The sequence below is a fragment of the Chenopodium album genome, chromosome 11 (genome assembly GCF_948465745.1).
Source record: "Chenopodium album chromosome 11, dcCheAlbu1.1, whole genome shotgun sequence".
NCBI lineage: Eukaryota > Viridiplantae > Streptophyta > Magnoliopsida > Caryophyllales > Amaranthaceae > Chenopodium > Chenopodium album.
The window spans coordinates 50,811,528-50,830,803 of NC_137844.1; the positions used below are offsets into that span (position 1 = coordinate 50,811,528).

General features: G+C 29.2%; 2 protein-coding genes across 2 annotated transcripts; one reads left to right on the forward strand and one right to left on the reverse strand.

Moving 5' to 3' along the window:
- Positions 1–2,195: 2,195 nt before the first annotated feature.
- On the reverse strand, positions 2,196–15,180 carry LOC145566795 (uncharacterized). The gene is made up of 5 exons (XM_081626100.1): positions 15,154–15,180; positions 5,871–5,932; positions 5,058–5,192; positions 2,413–3,326; positions 2,196–2,332 (listed from the first exon to the last, which is right to left on the reverse strand). The coding sequence occupies exons 1-4, from the start codon at positions 15,178–15,180 to the stop codon at positions 2,630–2,632; spliced, it is 921 nt and encodes a 306-aa protein (XP_081482226.1). The 3' UTR covers positions 2,196–2,332; positions 2,413–2,629.
- A 431-nt stretch (positions 15,181–15,611) lies between these two features.
- LOC145566796 (sugar transport protein 1-like) lies at positions 15,612–18,280 on the forward strand. The gene is made up of 4 exons (XM_081626101.1): positions 15,612–15,747; positions 16,233–16,555; positions 17,039–17,665; positions 17,834–18,280. The coding sequence occupies exons 1-4, from the start codon at positions 15,612–15,614 to the stop codon at positions 18,278–18,280; spliced, it is 1,533 nt and encodes a 510-aa protein (XP_081482227.1).
- The last annotated feature ends 996 nt before the right edge of the window (positions 18,281–19,276 follow it).

The following is a 19,276-nucleotide window of genomic DNA, read 5'->3' on the forward strand; positions in this document are numbered from 1 at the left end:
TCTGATTTAGAACATATGTGTATAATTTTAGTACATGTGATTTAAGATTTAGAACATTGAAATAAATGTTTAGAACATCTGATTTTAAGCACAAGTAAATGAGACAGATAGATATTACCAAATTCTTCGGTTTATTGTTGTATTTGTGCCAAAAAGAATTTTTATATTCCAAATATCTGTTGTCAATCACGTCGAGAGTCTTGCTCAGAAAATTCACACAAAGCAGGTAGTAATGTGATGAAGATGCAACTGGGAAAAATACCTGCATATAATAATAGATCATGAAATTGAAATAGTTATTTTAAAAAAATGAAAGAAAGAAAGAAGAAAGCTTATAAAGAACGAAATCTATATTCAAATTCTTATGGATTTCTTAATGTCTTACCAAATGAACTCTATCAAAGTTTTGCACTTTAGAATGCTTCATCTCTTTATCCAACCTTTCATATAAAGTAGGATATCTATCTTGAATTTTCATAGTTGGACAAAAGTGATAATTCATACACAAAATTTCCTGAAAGCATTTAAAAATAAGTTATGAAATCTTAATTTATAACATGAAAGAAGCCAAATTAAATATTAAGAATCATACATAAGCTTGCGTTGAAAAAAACAATCTGTTTGTTGACCCTGGGGTTCGTCTTTTGCTTTCAATGTTCAATATGAATGACCAAGCATCAACAATGTTATTAAACACATGATTGTTCGCTGCAAGGCTTGACATCTCATCTCTACGGATTGTAGTTTGACCATCATCATATAAATTCTCACTACAAACATAAAAACAAATAGCATTAAATGTTATTATATAAGATTAAACCTTATAATATATAAATACTAATTTAGATAGAACATATAAATACTAAGTTAGAACATGTGAATACTAAGTTAGAACATGTAAATATTAAGTTAGAACATATGAGTAATAAATCTGAACACATGACTAATTATTTAGAACTTACTTAGGTAATCCATTGGCAAATGCATACTCTGCCATTCTCTTTTTGTGTCCATCGACCTTTTTGAATATGTTGTCATATTGAACCATAAAAGGTGAACGGATACAGTTTGGAAAGTTTTCAAGACATCTTTTCACCCTTTTTTCTACATTTTCTTTCCTGTAAATATATAGGTGAACGTATACAAATATTTAATGAGCATAGCATTTCAAAAAAATATACCACAAGTTCTAAAATTATAAATGTATATATATAATTAGTGTCCCAAAAAAATAAAAAAAAAACACAAACTAATAATTAGTGTTCTTAAAAAATAAAATATTAATTCATCAATAATTAATAATGTCCCTAAACATAACTACATTACCCATCCATCTTATCATCTTCTTTCTCATCATTGTTCTTGTTCTTCTCTTCATTTGCTTGAATATTGTTCTTCTCTCCATGAACATATTGTTGCACTTTAGCACCTGAGCATGCTCCTACTAATATTGAAGTGGAAGACCCTTGAGTTTGAGGAGGAGGAGGAGGAGTGGGTAACTGAGAATGAGAAAACAAATCAAAACTTGGAGGAGTCATCTCAAAAGGTGTCTTTTTCTTCTCTTTGAACTTTTCCCATGATCTTTTCATAACATCATCTAACTCCTTGATGAAAGCTAGTTTGTCAAACAAATGCTTGTCTTGACTTAGAATGGAGGGGCTATCCTTTTGTTTTTCTTCCTTTCTCATGGAATACTTATTCCAAATATTCTGAATAAATGTGTTCATATCAGATGCTTCTTCTTTAGCAAATATTTCATTCGCCTTATCCAACATGGCATGCATCTCACTTAAATTCTTAGCAAGATTCTTAGCCAATGTTCCGAATTTTTGAAGGAATTCCTAACAAACAAAAGTTATATAAATTTAGAACAATTGAATAACCATGTAAAGCATCTGATTTAAGTTTAGAACATATGACTAAATATTTAGAACATGTGGGTATATATTTAGAACATGCTATTTCAATCACATAGTACATACAGAAGGAGAGGGGCAGCGGCAGGGGAATAGCAGAAGGGAAGGGGGAAGCAGCAAGGTAGCAGCATAAGAGAGGGGGGCATTTAGAACATATAACTAACTATAATACATACCAGCATTTCATTAGAACCACTAACATCACTTCCACCAAGTTCGGGATCTCCAGCCACTTGTGATACATTGTTATCAAACCTATCAACTTCCATTCTATCAAGTACATGTCCCTTTCCAAATCCTCTTTTCATTTCCAATTTCATCCGTTCCTTGATCAAATCTTTCTTCCAAACAGAAAGGAGTGGGAATTGCCTTGGATTTCTTATTTTAGACCTTTCCAAACGATCAAAATAGCATATCTAATACAAATATACAAAAAAAATGCGTTAAACAAGGACAAATTTAGAAAAAGACAAAATAATATAAAAAAAGAAATTACCATCAAGAAAGGCAATGGACCGGTGAAGTAAGTTGAACCACCTTGCCATTCAATTACAGATGACTTTAAACTCCTATACACATATTCACACCAATCCAAACATTCGATCTTCTTTGTATCCATGCAACTATACAAAAACTTGTAATTTAAGGCTGGGTTGGCAGTGGATTTCATACAACAATTGACAACAGAAACTACAAAATGCCAAATGAATTCATCATAAACAAGTTCCTTCTTTAACTCCTTCAATCCGATTAATAATCACAGAGTTTGATGGACTTCCACCACTTATCCCAAAACAAGATCTCCATCGTGTAATAAACTCAACCCATTCTTCATCCTCCTCTTGTTGAGGCTCTTTAATAATTTCTCCTCCCATCGGCAAACCATAAACCAAATGTATGTCTACGGGTGTAATTTTAATCTCTTGGTTCCTCTCAAGAACTAAAGATACCCTATCACTGTCAAAACTCGACACAAGCTTAGAGCAAAACACAGATTTATGTGCATCTAAATCCAAATCTAAGAAACCTCCAAAGCCAATTTTTCTAATAACCGCCTTATGAGATTTTGGCAAATCTTTAAGCACGGTGTTCATAAAACTCTTGGGAGTAATTCGTTGATTTAATGCTCTACATTCCATTTGATCCACATGAACAACTTCAATATCATCATCAGAATCACTCTCATCAACCTTTCTTTTCCTTTTTTTCCCTTTGTCTTCCTTCTTTGGTTCTTTCTTCATTGCTTTGTTTTTCGGAACATCTTTAGCTCTAACTTTAAGTTTTCCCTCAATTGGATCACCTCCTTTAATATCTACTTCAGTACTCTTGTTTGCATTTCCAGAAGATGTTGTAGCAAACTGATTAGAGGTTGTAGCAGCACCATCACCAACAAGATTATCAAAATTATCACTGCAAGTCATAGACATATAAAATAGATAAAGGTTAGAAAACAAGGGAAAAATATTTAGAACAGAACATATGTGTAATAATGTAGAACATATGTACAAAAATTTAGAACCAAAGCAAGCAATAAACCGAAGCTGCTGTTGCCTTGCCAAGCTGCTGCTGCAGGTGGCCTGGCAAGGCTGCAGCCGCTGCTGCCCTGTCGAGATTTGGGTGCGAGGGTTTCTTAATGAAACAAACCCTGTCATGATACTATAGGAAACACCTTCAGCTAGTATAGGTGAGATGAATATATCTAAATCACCACAGATCCTGCTCCACCAACAAGATAGATAATTGTTTTTATAGTCCTTGAGATAGAGATATATGCAGATGTATTTATATGAAAGCTTAGGGTACTAGGATACTAGCAAGATAAGTAACTTCCTTTTAAGTGCAGGAATTCCTAAATCTCAAACTACAGAACTATACACAAAGTTTCAGGTTGATGAGTTACAAAGGAATATGATCACATAGATCTTATTAACCATCAAGACAAACGCCAAACAGATATACATTATGGATTAATCTTATACACTCCAAATACTTGTGAAATCATGGACAACACCTTGGGATGGAGGCAGTAGTTGAATATTGAATAACAAAAAAAATATGCAAAATCAATTTGCATGAACAGCTCAATGCTGATTTGACGCATTCTCATGCTGTTTTGACCTATTCATTTTATTGACAATATATAACTTGTTGTCAAAGGATCCAAGAAAGCTTAAAGACATTGAATGCATCGGTATCTTTTGTAACAAAATGCTGAGTAATTCACCATAAAAGGTTTTATGTAATGAATCAGTGAGTGTCCTGTGCTGATTATCCAGGTGCAATTTTATGGAGCAGTTCATGTAGTGTTTAGTAGGTTATGTTGAAGGTGAAGTAAAAACAATAATTATAGTGGGATTTTAAGACTAAAATCATATCAAATTTCCACACAAGGCAGACTAATGAGCAATTTAAGGAAACCAAATAAGTTACAGTCTTACAGATAAAGCACATTGGCTTACAATTGCAAAAGTGCTCTAGACACATGAGCAATGGATGCAAAATACTGCAGGTAGTGGACAGAGAGAAAATCTATTAATTAAAGCTAAAACATGATATGTTTTCCACTCCTTTATTCCCAATCTGAATAATGGTCTCACTTCCCATGTTGGGGTTTACCAAATGAATTTGACCTTTATCTAGATCTAATTTTGCCTATGTTATTGAACCTATCAGCCAACCTTTCGCCATACCTACAGAATGACAACTATTATGCTATAGATGGGATAGCCAAGATGATTAGAAATCCATACAACAGATTTAGGCTTCTAGCACCTACAAGATATCACTAAAGTTCAACAATGGCAACCTTATCCCATTTCATTAGCTCAATGGCTGGCTGTACAAAGGCCAACACTACAGGAATTACTCTGGTTTCTTTACATTTTCCTTATAACCTCGTGTAATACTATAATAATCATAATCATTAACCATCAAGACAAACGCCAAACGCCAAACAAACCCTGTCATAATACTATATATCCTGCAATACTAAACAAAATTCCAGTAGAAAACATAAAAATGTGAGTAAAATAAGAATTAAATTTAGAACATACAAGTAAAGTTTTAAAACATATGAGTAAAATTATAGAACATATCTAACATGCATAAAAAATTGAACAATATCCATTGATGATAACCGACCTTTGAAGCTGATCATTGTTTATAGCTTCTAGTAAAGATGACTCCACAATTGGACTTCTAGACCACTGATCACCAGTTTTTACAGCTTCATCATCATCACTTTTTTTGTTTTTGACAAGTGCTTCATCACCATCTCTATTTGAAAAAAAAAGTATGTTAGAAGCTTAAAATAGAGGTAAAAAAACATTTTAGAGACTCACACACTACAACCTACAGTCACTTAGAACCTGCTGCTGCCGTGCCGAGGCTGCTGCTGCAGGTGGCCTGGCAAGGCTGCAGCTGCTGCTGCCCTACCGAGGCTGTTGCCCTGCCGAGATTTGGGTGCGGGGATTTCTTGATGAAGCAAGCAATGTGTGATATAATTAGCTAGAAATTAAATATTTCTTTATTATGTTTTCAAGCAATAGAAACATGTAGAAGGTCATACCTTGTTATCTATAGTTGTTATCCTCTTAGATACATTCAAAATAACTTCAACTATTATAATTCAATTGATGCTAAACTAGGTTATGCACGGAACATGGACTTAAAATTCTTAGCTTGGTATTTTATCAAACAGGTTATGAGCATCTAAAAATGATTTCTAAATTTGCAAAAAATCAAACATCAAGAATACTATTGCAGATAATAAACAATGATGATAATGAAGAAGAGAGAGAAATACATCATAATCATATTATTGATCCATTAAATCCAATAAGTAAACATTTTTCAGCTAACAGAACATAAATTTAGAACCAAGTTACATCTTTCGTACTCAAGTTAGCAGTAGCTTACATCTTTCGTAACTGGAGTATTTAAATTGATACTTACATCTTTCGTTCATAAGGAGCAGTAGCTTCGATTGAATTCGTTTGATGAACAATTCGCGATTTCTAGGGTTTCAACAAAATCACAAAAACCTTATTCAATACAAAAATTAGAACATTGGAGCCAAATATCAAGGAAAAAATAACGAAAACAGCAATACCTAACAATAGTTGTAGATTGAAGTCGAAATTCAAAGATATCTTAGCATTTAGATCAACCCAGTGTTCATGAAGAAATTTTAGGGGAAAGAAGAGAGAGAAAGAGAAGACCTAATTCAATATCTAGAGATTGAAAAAGATTGACAATTGTTTTTCATTTTTCTTATATACAATCTAAAATTTACAATATTGCCATTACTTTGACCGGGTAGATATGGAGCGTTGGATCTTGTTTGATCCAATGGTTATAAATTATTCTCACATATAAAGTGTTCTCATATGAGAGAGGTATTCTCACATGAGCCTCCCCCTATATATATATATATATATATATATATATATATATATATATATATATATAATACAATTTGACAAGGAAGATGGAATCCTAAATTTGCTATAATTATTGATTTACTAGATCTAAGCCCGTGCGATGCACGGATTTTTATCAAATATTTTTCTATATTTATGTTGATTTTTTAAATTTTGCTTTTCTATATCTTATAAATAGCTACCTTTAATTTAAAAATTATAATAAAAATCATATCTTTTGAAGATAAATTTTATCATTCTTTTTTAATCTAATCTCATTTTTTTAAAAAATCATTATCTATAAGGATTATGTTTTTCTAATTGTGACTTTATGTACTTTAAATATTAATGATAACAATTATCATAGATAACATAAAATTAAAGGATTATATTTTTTTTAATTATGATTTTCTTTTAAATCATAATAATTATTATTATCTTTATTTTTTCAATTTAATTTGTATTCAATATATTTTTAAATTTTCTGTCGGATAACATGTTTTAATAATATTTCATAAAATTATGATTTAATATATTCATAAGATTAATTAATGATTTGAATTCTCAACCACTATAATTTAAGTTCATAAATCTCATTCTTTAATCAATTTTGAACGAAAGTGTTGAAAAAAGTTGACTTTAATTGAGGCATAAACATAATCATCCTGTAATTTAAAATAAGAAATAAAGTTATTCATAAAATTAATTAATTAAAAAATAAAGAGGCTTATAAAAAAAATTTAATAAATGGAAACAATTTATAAAAATAACTCCTCGTTAAATAGCATCATATCCAAACTTATTAAGCTATCTTGTTTGCGGAAGTTTAGTATGTCAAACAGGCAAGAAATTCGTAATTTGATTTTCCTTGCTTAAATCTGCATATAAAAACAAAATTCAATAAATAAAACATAACCATATAATCGTTAAGTATCCCCCAAAAAAATAAAATTTAAGTAATGGCGATTACAAACATAAATTTAAAAGGACTTACAAAATTAAAATAAGAATTACCTAGCCATTGATTACCTAAAACGACACAAAATTACTTATACAGAATTCTCTTGTGGTTTTGTATTGATACGAAATTTTGTTGGTTTCGTATGATGTGTCGTCAATTTATAATGGTAGGCATGACAAGTTTTAATTTAATTATGATTAATGAACAATTTTTAGTTCTTATCATAAATTCTATAAAAATTTATCTTTAATGGTATTTTATCATTTAAATTTAATACTATTATTTATGATGTAATCATATAATAATAAATTTTTTTTTTTTATAAATTATCATATAAGTTATTTTTTCTAAATTATCATGTTTTAAATTTATAATTACACGATAAAAATCTTTCCCATATAATCATACTAAAATGCCTACTTTATTTATATATATACTAGTTAGTGACCCGGGCGATGCCCTGGGTTTGTGTTTTTTTTTTTTTGGTTCTCTTCAAATGAGCATTGACATTTAGTTCAATCATTTAATAAAAACCACCAAAGAAAATTGGAATAAACCCATCGGTTACCAAATTTATTAGGCTCTACTTTTTGCTCCAATTGAAGAATGAAAATTATTACAATGACTAAATGACGCATAACAATTAAATGAAAATAATAGAGTGAAAAGCTTTTATATAGATCAGTTAGTAGTATCCTTTTAATTGTTTGTATTTATGATATTAATGAGATTTTAGTTTGCAAAACTAATCATATATACAAATGAAAAAGATTCCCCACGTGTTATATAGGTTGTGAGTTGTTAATATTGTGAGTTGAATGAAGATTGTGGGTTGAATCAAGTTTTTAAGGCAAATAAGAACGAAAATTTTAAGAGTTATTAAAATTTCATTTTTTTTTTTTGGTCAATTTCTAAATGTCAATTTATTACAAAGAGTAAATTATGCATAACAATTAAATGGAAATAATAGAGTGAAAAGGTTTTAGTTAAACCTTAGTGGTATCTTTTTTGTAGAGACATTGCTATTTTAATAGAGTTAATTGGTTTGATTACGTGGCATATTTGATGACATGGCTAAATAAGAGAAAAAATTGACACATGGAGGAATAGAACTTCTTGCCTTTGGGTTTTAATAATAATATTGATTTACATAACTTATATAATTACATAATTATATATATTAGTAATAACTAAACAAAAATTAAAAGTTCTGATATGATATGATGGTTTCTTAAATAAGCAAATACTCTGTATTGAATAGAGATGATTGATGTGGGTAGTTAAGGGTAAAAACAACCGGTATTTAAGAAAAAATATGCAAGGTTTTTATTTGTAGGATTGATCTGATATGAAACTTAATAAGATAATCTCACAATACGAAATTAAATAACAAAATGAACAATAAGAATATCATTTTGAAACAAGTGAGTAAGTAATAATTTTTTAAATATATCAATTACACAAAACCGTTTAGGTAAAACAAATTACATGAAAAAATTATATAATTAACAAATTGAGTTAAGATCAAATATGGTCCCTGAACTAACGTATTTGTGACATTTTAGTCCCTCAACTATTGAGTGAGGCAAATTGGTCCCTCGACCACCAAGGAGTACTATTTCCGGTCAAATAGTTTAGGGACTTTGCCTAGTCATCAATAGTTTAGGGACCTGCAATGCATACTTGGCAATAGTTTAGGGACTTTGCATTTTTTTTTTGTCTGCTTAGTCATCAATAGTTTAGGGTCTTCCATAAAAAAAATGCTTATAATTACATTAAAAAAAAACTGAAAAACTAAATCAGTCAATAGTTTAAGGATTTGCATTTAATGTATTAACATATTTGTACAGCAAATTATCCAAAAATTCATCTGTAAAATAAATAGCAATTATAAATAAAAATAATTTGTTGATGTATGTTCTTCAGATTGTTGTTGATCATCCAAAAAGTTCATATGCTCAAAAAATTTCTCCCACGAACTCAAATACCAAGTACCTACACATATAATTATATCAATTAGGAACCGTAATATGAATAGCATGAATTTTTTGAATTTTTTAAAGATAAATTTTAACAGCATAGCCAGAGGTTCAGGAACTTCCTGAATTTATAATTCAACTCAACTTCAATCACCAAACAACTTAACAGAAAGAATAAAGAAACATAACAGAAACAGTTACAAGGTAGTTATAACTGCTTTTCCTCTCAAAAAAGAATTTATAAGAGTTGATTAAAAATCAACTAGCTTATACGCTTATCACAGCACCAAACTAGATTCAAGGTAAATAATAATCCTGATGTTATTGCGTTATCCTTAGTGCCGGCTAGAACCAAGATCTTGTACACATCTTATCTGCTCCTCATTATACAAACCATCCTCCCAAAAGTTCATACAATCATCAATAACATCATAAATAAGCATAATTAAAATTAATCAACTATTAAAAAAAAAAAATTTGGCCTCAAACTCTTAAAAAATTCAAACCATACCTCACAAAATTTTTTAAGATAGTCAAGAACATCATATATAAGGATAATTTAAATAAATTAATAGCAAAAATTTCACATCACAACTCTATAAAATATAAACCCTAACTTAATTTTCGTAAATCAAAAGGGGCATAAACTGAAGAAAGATTAAAATAGGATGAAATTGAGGATAAATTTACCTTCACTTGATGTTATATTCGTAGATTTTCCTCTCCTTTGATCAGATGATAGTCCCAAATCTCACCATAAGTTACAATGGAGGTCATTCTTTTTTTTTTTAGGAAGAAATTGTTTCAAAGTTCAATACTCCCAAAAGTCCCAACTTCCCAAATACTATCCCCTGCTTCTCTCGTAAAAAAAAAAATCAATAGTCTTTTATTATTTTTTTCTTTTATTTATTTATATATATATTTTAAAAAGTCATTATTAATTAAATATTGCCATGTTGGCAAAAAAAAAAAATTGCCACATAATTTCAAATATTCCCTAAACTCTTGATGACTGGGCAAGGTCCCTAAACTATTGGCCGGAAATAGTACTCCTTGATGGTTGAGGGACCAATTTGGCTCACTCAATAGTTGGGACTAAAATGCTACAAATACGTTAGTTTAGGGACCGTATTTGATCTTAACTCTTAACAAATTACATGAGATAATTACGTAATTAACAAATTACATTATACTTTGTAGAGTATTTTATTTATTTTTGCAATGATCTAATTTTCGAGTATTTGATAATTTGCTTAACCGAATTAACTTATATCTTATTGTATCTTGTTTTTATTTGATTAGTTGGAGCCTATCAGAGACACTTTAGAATAAGCCCCTTAATGAGCTTCGGAGAGCTATCAAATCAATTGGTAATTTTTTAATTCATTCTATTTTGTAGTTAGTTTTATAATTATTTTTTTTCTTTGTGTTTTAGATTTATTAATTTGAATTTAATAATTGTATCAAATACTTAAAAATAGTGAAAAAAAAATGCGGAATCATTGTACAAGGACAAGGATGAAAAGTTCATTGAAATGATAGCTAGCGACCTTTCTAGAGAGTTAGAGAAGAAAATGAAGATGTCACTAGTATTCTCGTGTGCAACGGTGGATGGAAATCATTTTTTTCAAGATGTGTCTGTTATTCTCGACAAAGATTTTAACCAAGTTCATTACAAAATTGGAAAGTTGGATCAAAAATACCATTGGTTGCACCCACCTAACAAAATTGAAGAAACTGACATTATCTTTTTTTCATTGTCAGGTATATTTATTTAATTTAATTTTTTTAAATATAAATTCTTATATATTTATATAACTAGATGAAAGCCCGTGCTATGCACGGTTTTCCATATATTAATCTCAAGAAAAGATATTTTCGTATTTGATTTTTTTTCTTTTCTATTTAATAATTTCAGACAAAAAAAAACATAATAATTTAATTTAAAGTGTTATTGCCTATTGCAAAAGTATTATTTTTTTAATGTAATTTATAATACGACTTTATTTATTGTTGTTATGTATTTTATTTGTGGTTGTTAGTTATATGACAATTGAATTTAAAAATATAAATAAATTGTAAATATGATATCTTTCAAAAAAAAAATTGTAAATATGATAATTTATCGGTTATATAAGGATAAAATCTTTAATGTGAAATTTTTTTTTTTTATTTTTTACATATTTAAATTCTAAATTATTGTTTGTTGATTTTTTAAAAATAGAAATATTAAAAAATAATAAAAACATGTATACTATTATATTCTATTTCTTCATCTAATAAAACTGGATGAAGAAAACATGTTAGCAAAAATAAAATTTATATAAAATTAATCTTTATAGTCTTAAAAAATAAATCAATAAAATTTTTGTAAAATTGATCTAAAAATTGTAATTGTACAAAATCAAATCTATGTATTGGAATTTTTTAATCGTCCCTAGTCGCCGCTTCTTATTTGTAACGATTGAAAAGTAACTAATGGAGTAAACTTTTCTTTCAATTAATTTTGGACGAAACTGTGCAAAGTTGGCTTTAATTGAGGCATGAACGTTAATTTGTTCAATTAAGTTAATTTGATGACTTGATTAAGCTACCTAAATCACAAAAGAATTGTTTTAATCATAAAATTAATTAATAAAAACTAAAAAGGTTTATAAAAAATTTAATAAATGTAAACGATTTATATAGATATAATACCTTATCATACTTTGTTTTTCCAATCATTTTTGCTCGAATTTAATTCGTTGATTAATTAAATTAGATCTGCATATAAAAACAAAATTCAGTAAACAAAACATAAACATATAATCATTAAGCATTCCAAATAAACACAATGTAAGCAATAATCACAAATATACATTTAAACATGGATTTTAAAAATAAAACTAAGAATTACGCAGTCACTGATGACCTAAAGCTGACACAATATTCGCTTGATTTGGTTTTGTATTGATATGAAATTTTATTGGTGTTGTAGAATCTGTCAATTTATAGTAGTAGGCATCAAAATTTTTAATTTAATCATTATTAAGGAATAATTTTATTTCTTATCATAAACACTATCAAGATTATCTTAGATATATAAATCCTATATCTAAAGATAATTGTTTTCTTAAAAGATAATTTTTAGTTTTTTAAATAAGTTAAATCCTTATAAATCACTATTCGTTATTTTTAATTACGTGGCAAAATTCTTAAATCTCATTCGTCACTTTTATTTAGGTGGCAAGTGAATTTTTTAATTCTAAAATAAAATAGAAATCTAATTTTTAATTGGTCAAAAATATACCTTTGCTTATGTGGCGCGTCGAATGCTCTCCAAAATTGCCTACTTTATATATATATATATATATATATATATATATATATATATATATATATATATATATATATATATATATATATGTATTATATATTAGATTAGACTTGGATGTATAATTTTGATTTCACATGCTAAATAATAATAATAATAATAATAATAATAATAATAATAATAATAATAATAATAATAAGTTAATCTGATTGAAATTATACATCCCAAGCTTGATTTTGTTCCTAAATTAAATTTGAGCAAAAGGTTCTTGAAATTTCCCTGATTCATATGAAAATACTCAAAATAATATTGGGCTTAAGGACACAATTTTTCGTTATGTGGTGACAACGCAAAAATTGTGTGTGGTTTTTAGCAAGGGGTTTAGGGTTTGTTCTATTTACCTTATTTTCACTTATTTCAGGTCTAATAAGTTCATATAAATTTACTTGATTTAAGATAGGTTTAGACAATTTCAGTTCAAGAAAAATAAGTTCTGATAAGGATTACCGAAGTTTAATTTACAATTTAAATAAGTTTAATAGGTTCATTTAAGTTTAGGTTAGTAGAAATCAGGTGAACAAATACACCCTTAATGTGATAATGTGATGTGGACAGCGCAAAGTTGTAAACTTGGAATGTAAAAGCAAAGTGACATTGGTGGTGGTGCGATGGAGGGAAGCATAGACATCAAGAAAGTGCTAGGCGCCTAGGAGTACCATATGGGTAGAGAGGCAAATGAAAATTGAGAAGAGAGGTAGAAACTTTTGAAATTGAAGATGAAGTACATTTTGTAGTCTATAAAGGTTGAAAGAGTAATGACAAAGTAGAGAGAAAGAGGAATAGTTGTTGTTTGTGGTGGTGTTGGATGCTAAATAACGTTGTGAGGAGGGAGAGAGTTAGCGATAGCAATGGTATTAAAGTAAATTAACTTGATAGTTAACCATAATTAGTAGTTAATGGAGTAGATATTATTTAATTAGGTAAGGAGAAAGACTCTGACCAATTTTAACCCTTACAATTTTTGGTCCAATAATTGTTGTTGGTCCTATAATTGTGGGTAGGCATTTTGAAAATAAGGATTAGATATTCAAATAGATCCATATTGGGCCATTCTTAGTAATTGTGGTTGGTCCAATAATTTTGGGTAAGCATTTTGGGCTTGAATAGATTCAAGTCTCTTATACTACGGAGTAATTGGTTTTGGTTTTTTGGTATTAAGTCATTAACCATATTAACTATTAAGTCTCAATACAATATGAATTGTGTGAATTCTAGAGTTGTGTCACGTTCTAGTAGTGCAATTCTTTGTTCAATTTCATGTAAAAGTTTTTAAATATTTATTCATATACTATAGGCTTTTATTTATTTATTCGTTAAAGCGTTTGAGTTACATTTCAGCTTAGTTAGTCATCCATACCAATGTCAACCTTTCTTCACTAAATTTTCCAATCTAAACTTATTTGAAATTCACTATAAATTCTATTCATCTGATAATCCAAGCCTAGTGGCTCTAAATTCTAACTAATTTTATTTGTAAACTAAAAGATAACTATCAAGCACTAACTACTATAATTTGATAATTTCAAATTAGTTTAAACAAGATAAATTCATATATACATGTTAAAAGTTAAATCAAACTGAGCCGCGCGAATTCTACACTAAAATCTTCCTACCAGTTTAAAAACAATTACTTCAACTTTTATGAATAAAATTGATTAGATTTTCTAAATGCCACCCATCCTTCATGTGCAGTAGCTAGTGTACATGTGTAAGGTTATTTTTAGATAGGTGAAAAAATAGTGAAAAAGAAAACATAAGCATATTCATCTTATTTTCACTAATTATTAAGTTCATATAATTTCAGTTCAAGAAAAACAAGTTATCATAATGGTTATTCAATACAAATTACAACTAAAATAAATTTTAATCATTTCGGATAAAATTATAAGATAAGTTCAGATAAATATCAGATGAATAGAACACACCCATAATTTACTCCTAATTTTAACTTGGTTGGTTACCCCAATTGTTCTTGAACTTAGGTTTTGTGTTTATCAAAAATAAGTTTTCTCTGAATCTCAAGATAGGTGAAAAAGTAGTGAACAATATAGTAAACTATATATGCATGAACGTTTTCATACAAACTTTTTATTATACTAAAAGTGAACAAAATAGTATCTTAATTTATTTTCGCTTGAAGATAATAGGTCCTTTACATATTAAAAGAAAGACATAATACATGAGATCATGTTGGAAAATGTTTTTATGTAAAATTACTTAAAGATAAAAATATTCAAAAACTTTTGTATACATCATATTACTGCTTATATAAATAAAAGCTTAAATAACTTTTATATACATCAGGATAACTTATATAAACTAAGTAATTTTCATTTATTATAGGGTAACTTTTGATCATTTTAAGGTCAATTAGAGGATTGCATTGGAATGATTAAATATAATACAAAATACGAGTACAATGATATAAATTTATTTTTTACCAACTCACCGAGGGTTGAGGCCTCTCTCCCAAAAAAAAATAAAAAATAAAAAAATAACTCACTGAGGCCTCAAGGGGGTTCTTATCCATTTATATATTTGTTTATTTTTCAAATTGAAAATCTGAGATGTTTAGGTTGGAGTAACTTAGATAAATAGATATAATTTTAAATGTAAATAATTATATAATCCCTATAAAACTTATCTATTTGTTTCTTAAAATAATAAACCTTATCTTTCCTTAAAAAAAAAAAAAAAAAACAAAACAAAAAAACTTATCTATTTTTTATAGTATAAAAAAGGAAATATAAAGGAAGAGGTTGTTATAAGATAGACCTAGATTAAAAATTACCTAATTGAGGTATTATAGGGTTACTCAGTTATTTACATAGATAAGGAATTCGAGTCAAATTAAAAATACTATGTTGTGCTCTTTATAAATATCGTTCAACTTCTTAGTTCATTCATACGTTTAGCTTTTACCGAGAGTAGTGAAACTTAGAAGAACGAAGAGATCGAACAATGGCGGGTGGACTAGTAGTTGATTGTGGTAAGGAGGGTAAAAATTATCCCGGGAAACTTACCGTTCATGTCTTTCTAACGTGCCTACTCGCTGCTGCTGGTGGATTGATCTTTGGCTATGACATTGGAATTTCAGGTATAATTCAATTTATACTCGTAATGTTGTATATATGCTTAAATCTTTACTTTCGAATGTAAATTTCTACTATTGATCTAGTATGATTCAATATATACTTTGATGATCAAGTGCTATGATACGAATTTTGAAAAATTGGACGAATATATTCATATGCATTATTTAGGAAAATAGCTAGCCTAATTAAAAAAACGTAATACTTCGTATATTGTAACATAATGATTTAATTTAATTTATAATTTGGTTGTTTTATAATTTAGACTTGCAAGTATCACAAAGTTTTGTAATTTTTTTTATTTTTATTTTTTTAATAATATTATGAACATGAATTAGTCTAGAAATACTACAGAGTTATGCATTATACATTTATACGTCCAATTTTGTTATATTAAAGTATATTTAACCAGGATAATATGCATATTTGGATCGTAGTTATGACAATTATCTAACGTACCGGTAATTATTGAACCTAATGATATATATAGGCGGAGTGACATCAATGCCGATGTTTTTGGAGACATTCTTTCCATCAGTGTATAGGAAGCAATTGGCAGACTCAGGAACAAACCAGTACTGTAAATTCAACAGCGCGAAATTAACAATGTTTACGTCCTCCTTATACTTGGCTGCCCTAGTCGCCTCTGTCGCGGCATCCTTTGTCACACGGAAATTGGGTCGTAGGAGATCCATGTTTTTTGGTGGTCTTCTCTTTTGTGCTGGTGCAATTGTCAATGCTGCTGCTCAAAACGTCGCTATGCTTATCATTGGTCGTATTTTGCTTGGTTTCGGCATCGGCTTTGCTAATCAGGTACTCACAATTATACTTTTTGTTTGAAAATTTTACAGTTGTTTTAATGATTATATAGTTCATAATTGACATATTTTTTCGAAGTAATTAATTACATTACTTTATTAATGGTATTATATAGTATTATCAACATTTTTTTGATTTATCAAATTTTTAGTTTCATTTGTATAATTTTTATTCTTATTTTATAGTTTTATTTTATGTTGGATTAAAATTTTCAAAATTTATATTTACATCTTAGATACAATTAAGACTAATTGTGGCCATTTTATAATGTGAAAAAATAAACTGATCATATTATACTACTTCCGTTACATATTAATTGCAACTTTGGAATATTTGTACAACGTCCCAAAATTGCTTGAATTAAGTTTTTAGTCTGATTGTCATATTTTAGTGAGATTTCAATTTAATTTAGGAATTAGAATCTTGTAAACTAATTAATTAGTACTAATTGTAGTTAATTCTTTGAATATAATGCAGTCAGTACCAGTTTTTCTATCAGAGATGGCACCTTACAGGCACCGTGGCGCGCTAAACATGATGTTCCAACTGACAATAACCATAGGAATCCTAATAGCAAATCTCCTCAACTACAGATTTGCCAAGATTGAGCACTATGGATGGAGGTTGAGTCTCGGGGGTGCTATTGTACCCGCTTTGATCATCCTTGTAGGCTCACTAATCCTCCCCGAAACCCCAAACTCCCTAATCGAAAGAGGCAAAGTCGAAGAGGCCAAGCAAAAGCTACTCAAAATCCGAGGGGTGCACAACGTTGACACCGAGCTCCAAGACCTAATTGCAGCTAGTGAAGCTTCTAAGAAGGTGGAACATCCTTGGAGAAGCCTCTTAAACAGGCAATATAGGCCTCCTCTTACGTTTTCGATTGCTATCCCAATGTTTCAGCAACTAACTGGAATTAATGTCATCATGTTTTATGCACCTGTTTTGTTTAAAACCATTGGATTTGGAGATGATGCTTCACTTATGTCTGCTGTGATTACGGGTGGTGTTAATGTCATTGCCACTTTGGTCTCCATTTACGGGGTCGATAAATGGGGTAGGAGATCTCTCTTCCTTGAAGGAGGCCTTCAAATGCTCGTTTTTCAGGTAAATTTCTTCAATTTAAGTATTTTATATGCAAAATTATTAAAATAGCTCGCTAAAAAAGTATACTTATTTGACTATAAAATTGATAAGATCATTCGCTAGGTTTAATTTGACTTTAAAATTGGCTATTTGTATACTATAATTAAATGAGTCTCTACTGTATTGCAGATTTTAGTAACCATCTTTATTGGATGGAAATTTGGGGTGACCGGAAATGCGGTGGATCTACCTAAATGGTATGCGATAGTAGTTGTACTATTCATATGCATTTATGTCGCCGGATTTGCATGGTCATGGGGTCCTTTAGGGTGGCTTGTCCCTAGTGAAATTTTTCCGCTTGAGGTTAGATCAGCAGCTCAAAGCATCAACGTATCCGTAAATATGATCTTTACGTTTGCGATAGCTCAAGCTTTTCTGCCAATGCTATGCGCCCTTAAATTCGGCCTCTTTATATTCTTTGCATTTTTCGTCGTGGTGATGACGATATTTATTTACGTGTTATTGCCCGAGACCAAGAATGTGCCTATCGAAGAGATGGTGATTGTGTGGAAAAATCATAAAATTTGGGGTAAATTTATTCCAGATAACGCAATATCACCTGACCTTAAAATTTGAGTAGTATACTTTAAAACTTATTTATTGTTATTTATCAGTTTTATTGTTATTTATTGTTTAATAAAACAGAAATTATATTTAAATACAGATTTGAATTTATTCAAACTAATCCTTATTAATTACTGTTTTGTTGGTTTAGCCGTTTTTACTTAGAAATTCACTTTTATCCTATTAAATCTACAATCAATTTTATATTTAATTATTTTGTCAAGATTGGAGGAACGAAACGCCATAAAAACAAACGTGGAAATTGAATAACTCTATATTGTTCTCTACTTGATTAGCTAATCAACTTACATAGAAAAAATTTAAATGATTTACATCAAACATTTACTTTATTAGAGCACTTGGAAACTAATCTTGTTCCGCTAGAGTGGCTTGTCCCAAATGAAATCTTCCCGCTTGAGGTTAGATCAGCAGCTCAAAGTTATGCGCCCTCAAGTTCGGCCTCTTAATATTTTTTGCATTTTTCATGGTGGTGATGACAATATTCATTTACGTGTTATTGTCCGAGACCAAGAATGGGGGTAAATTTTTTTTAAGATGACATAATATCACCCGACAATAAAATTTGAGTCGTATACTTTTAAGAGTTTTATTGTTATTTATTGTTTTATAGAATAGAAATTATATTTAGTACAGATTTGAATTTATTCAAACTAATCTTTATTAATTAAAGATTGTTGGTTTAGCCACATTTGTTTTTACTTAGAAATTCTCTTTATATCTTACTGAATTTAAAAAACTTTATAATTAATTATTTTGTAAAGTATCTAGTACCATTTTATTAGACCTCTATTGTATGAAAAAATTGAATAAGCATATACTCCATAGTAGCTTGCCTGAATAATCCCTTAACGCTACCCCACCACCAGCAGGTCGCGGGGTACACCGCGTGCCGCACCATCAGTATTTAACGCTAGTCAACAATAAGGAGGAGCTAGCCACCTAATGAAAGCCTCACTTCGTTCCCAAGCACTCTTTAAGTTTTCCTCA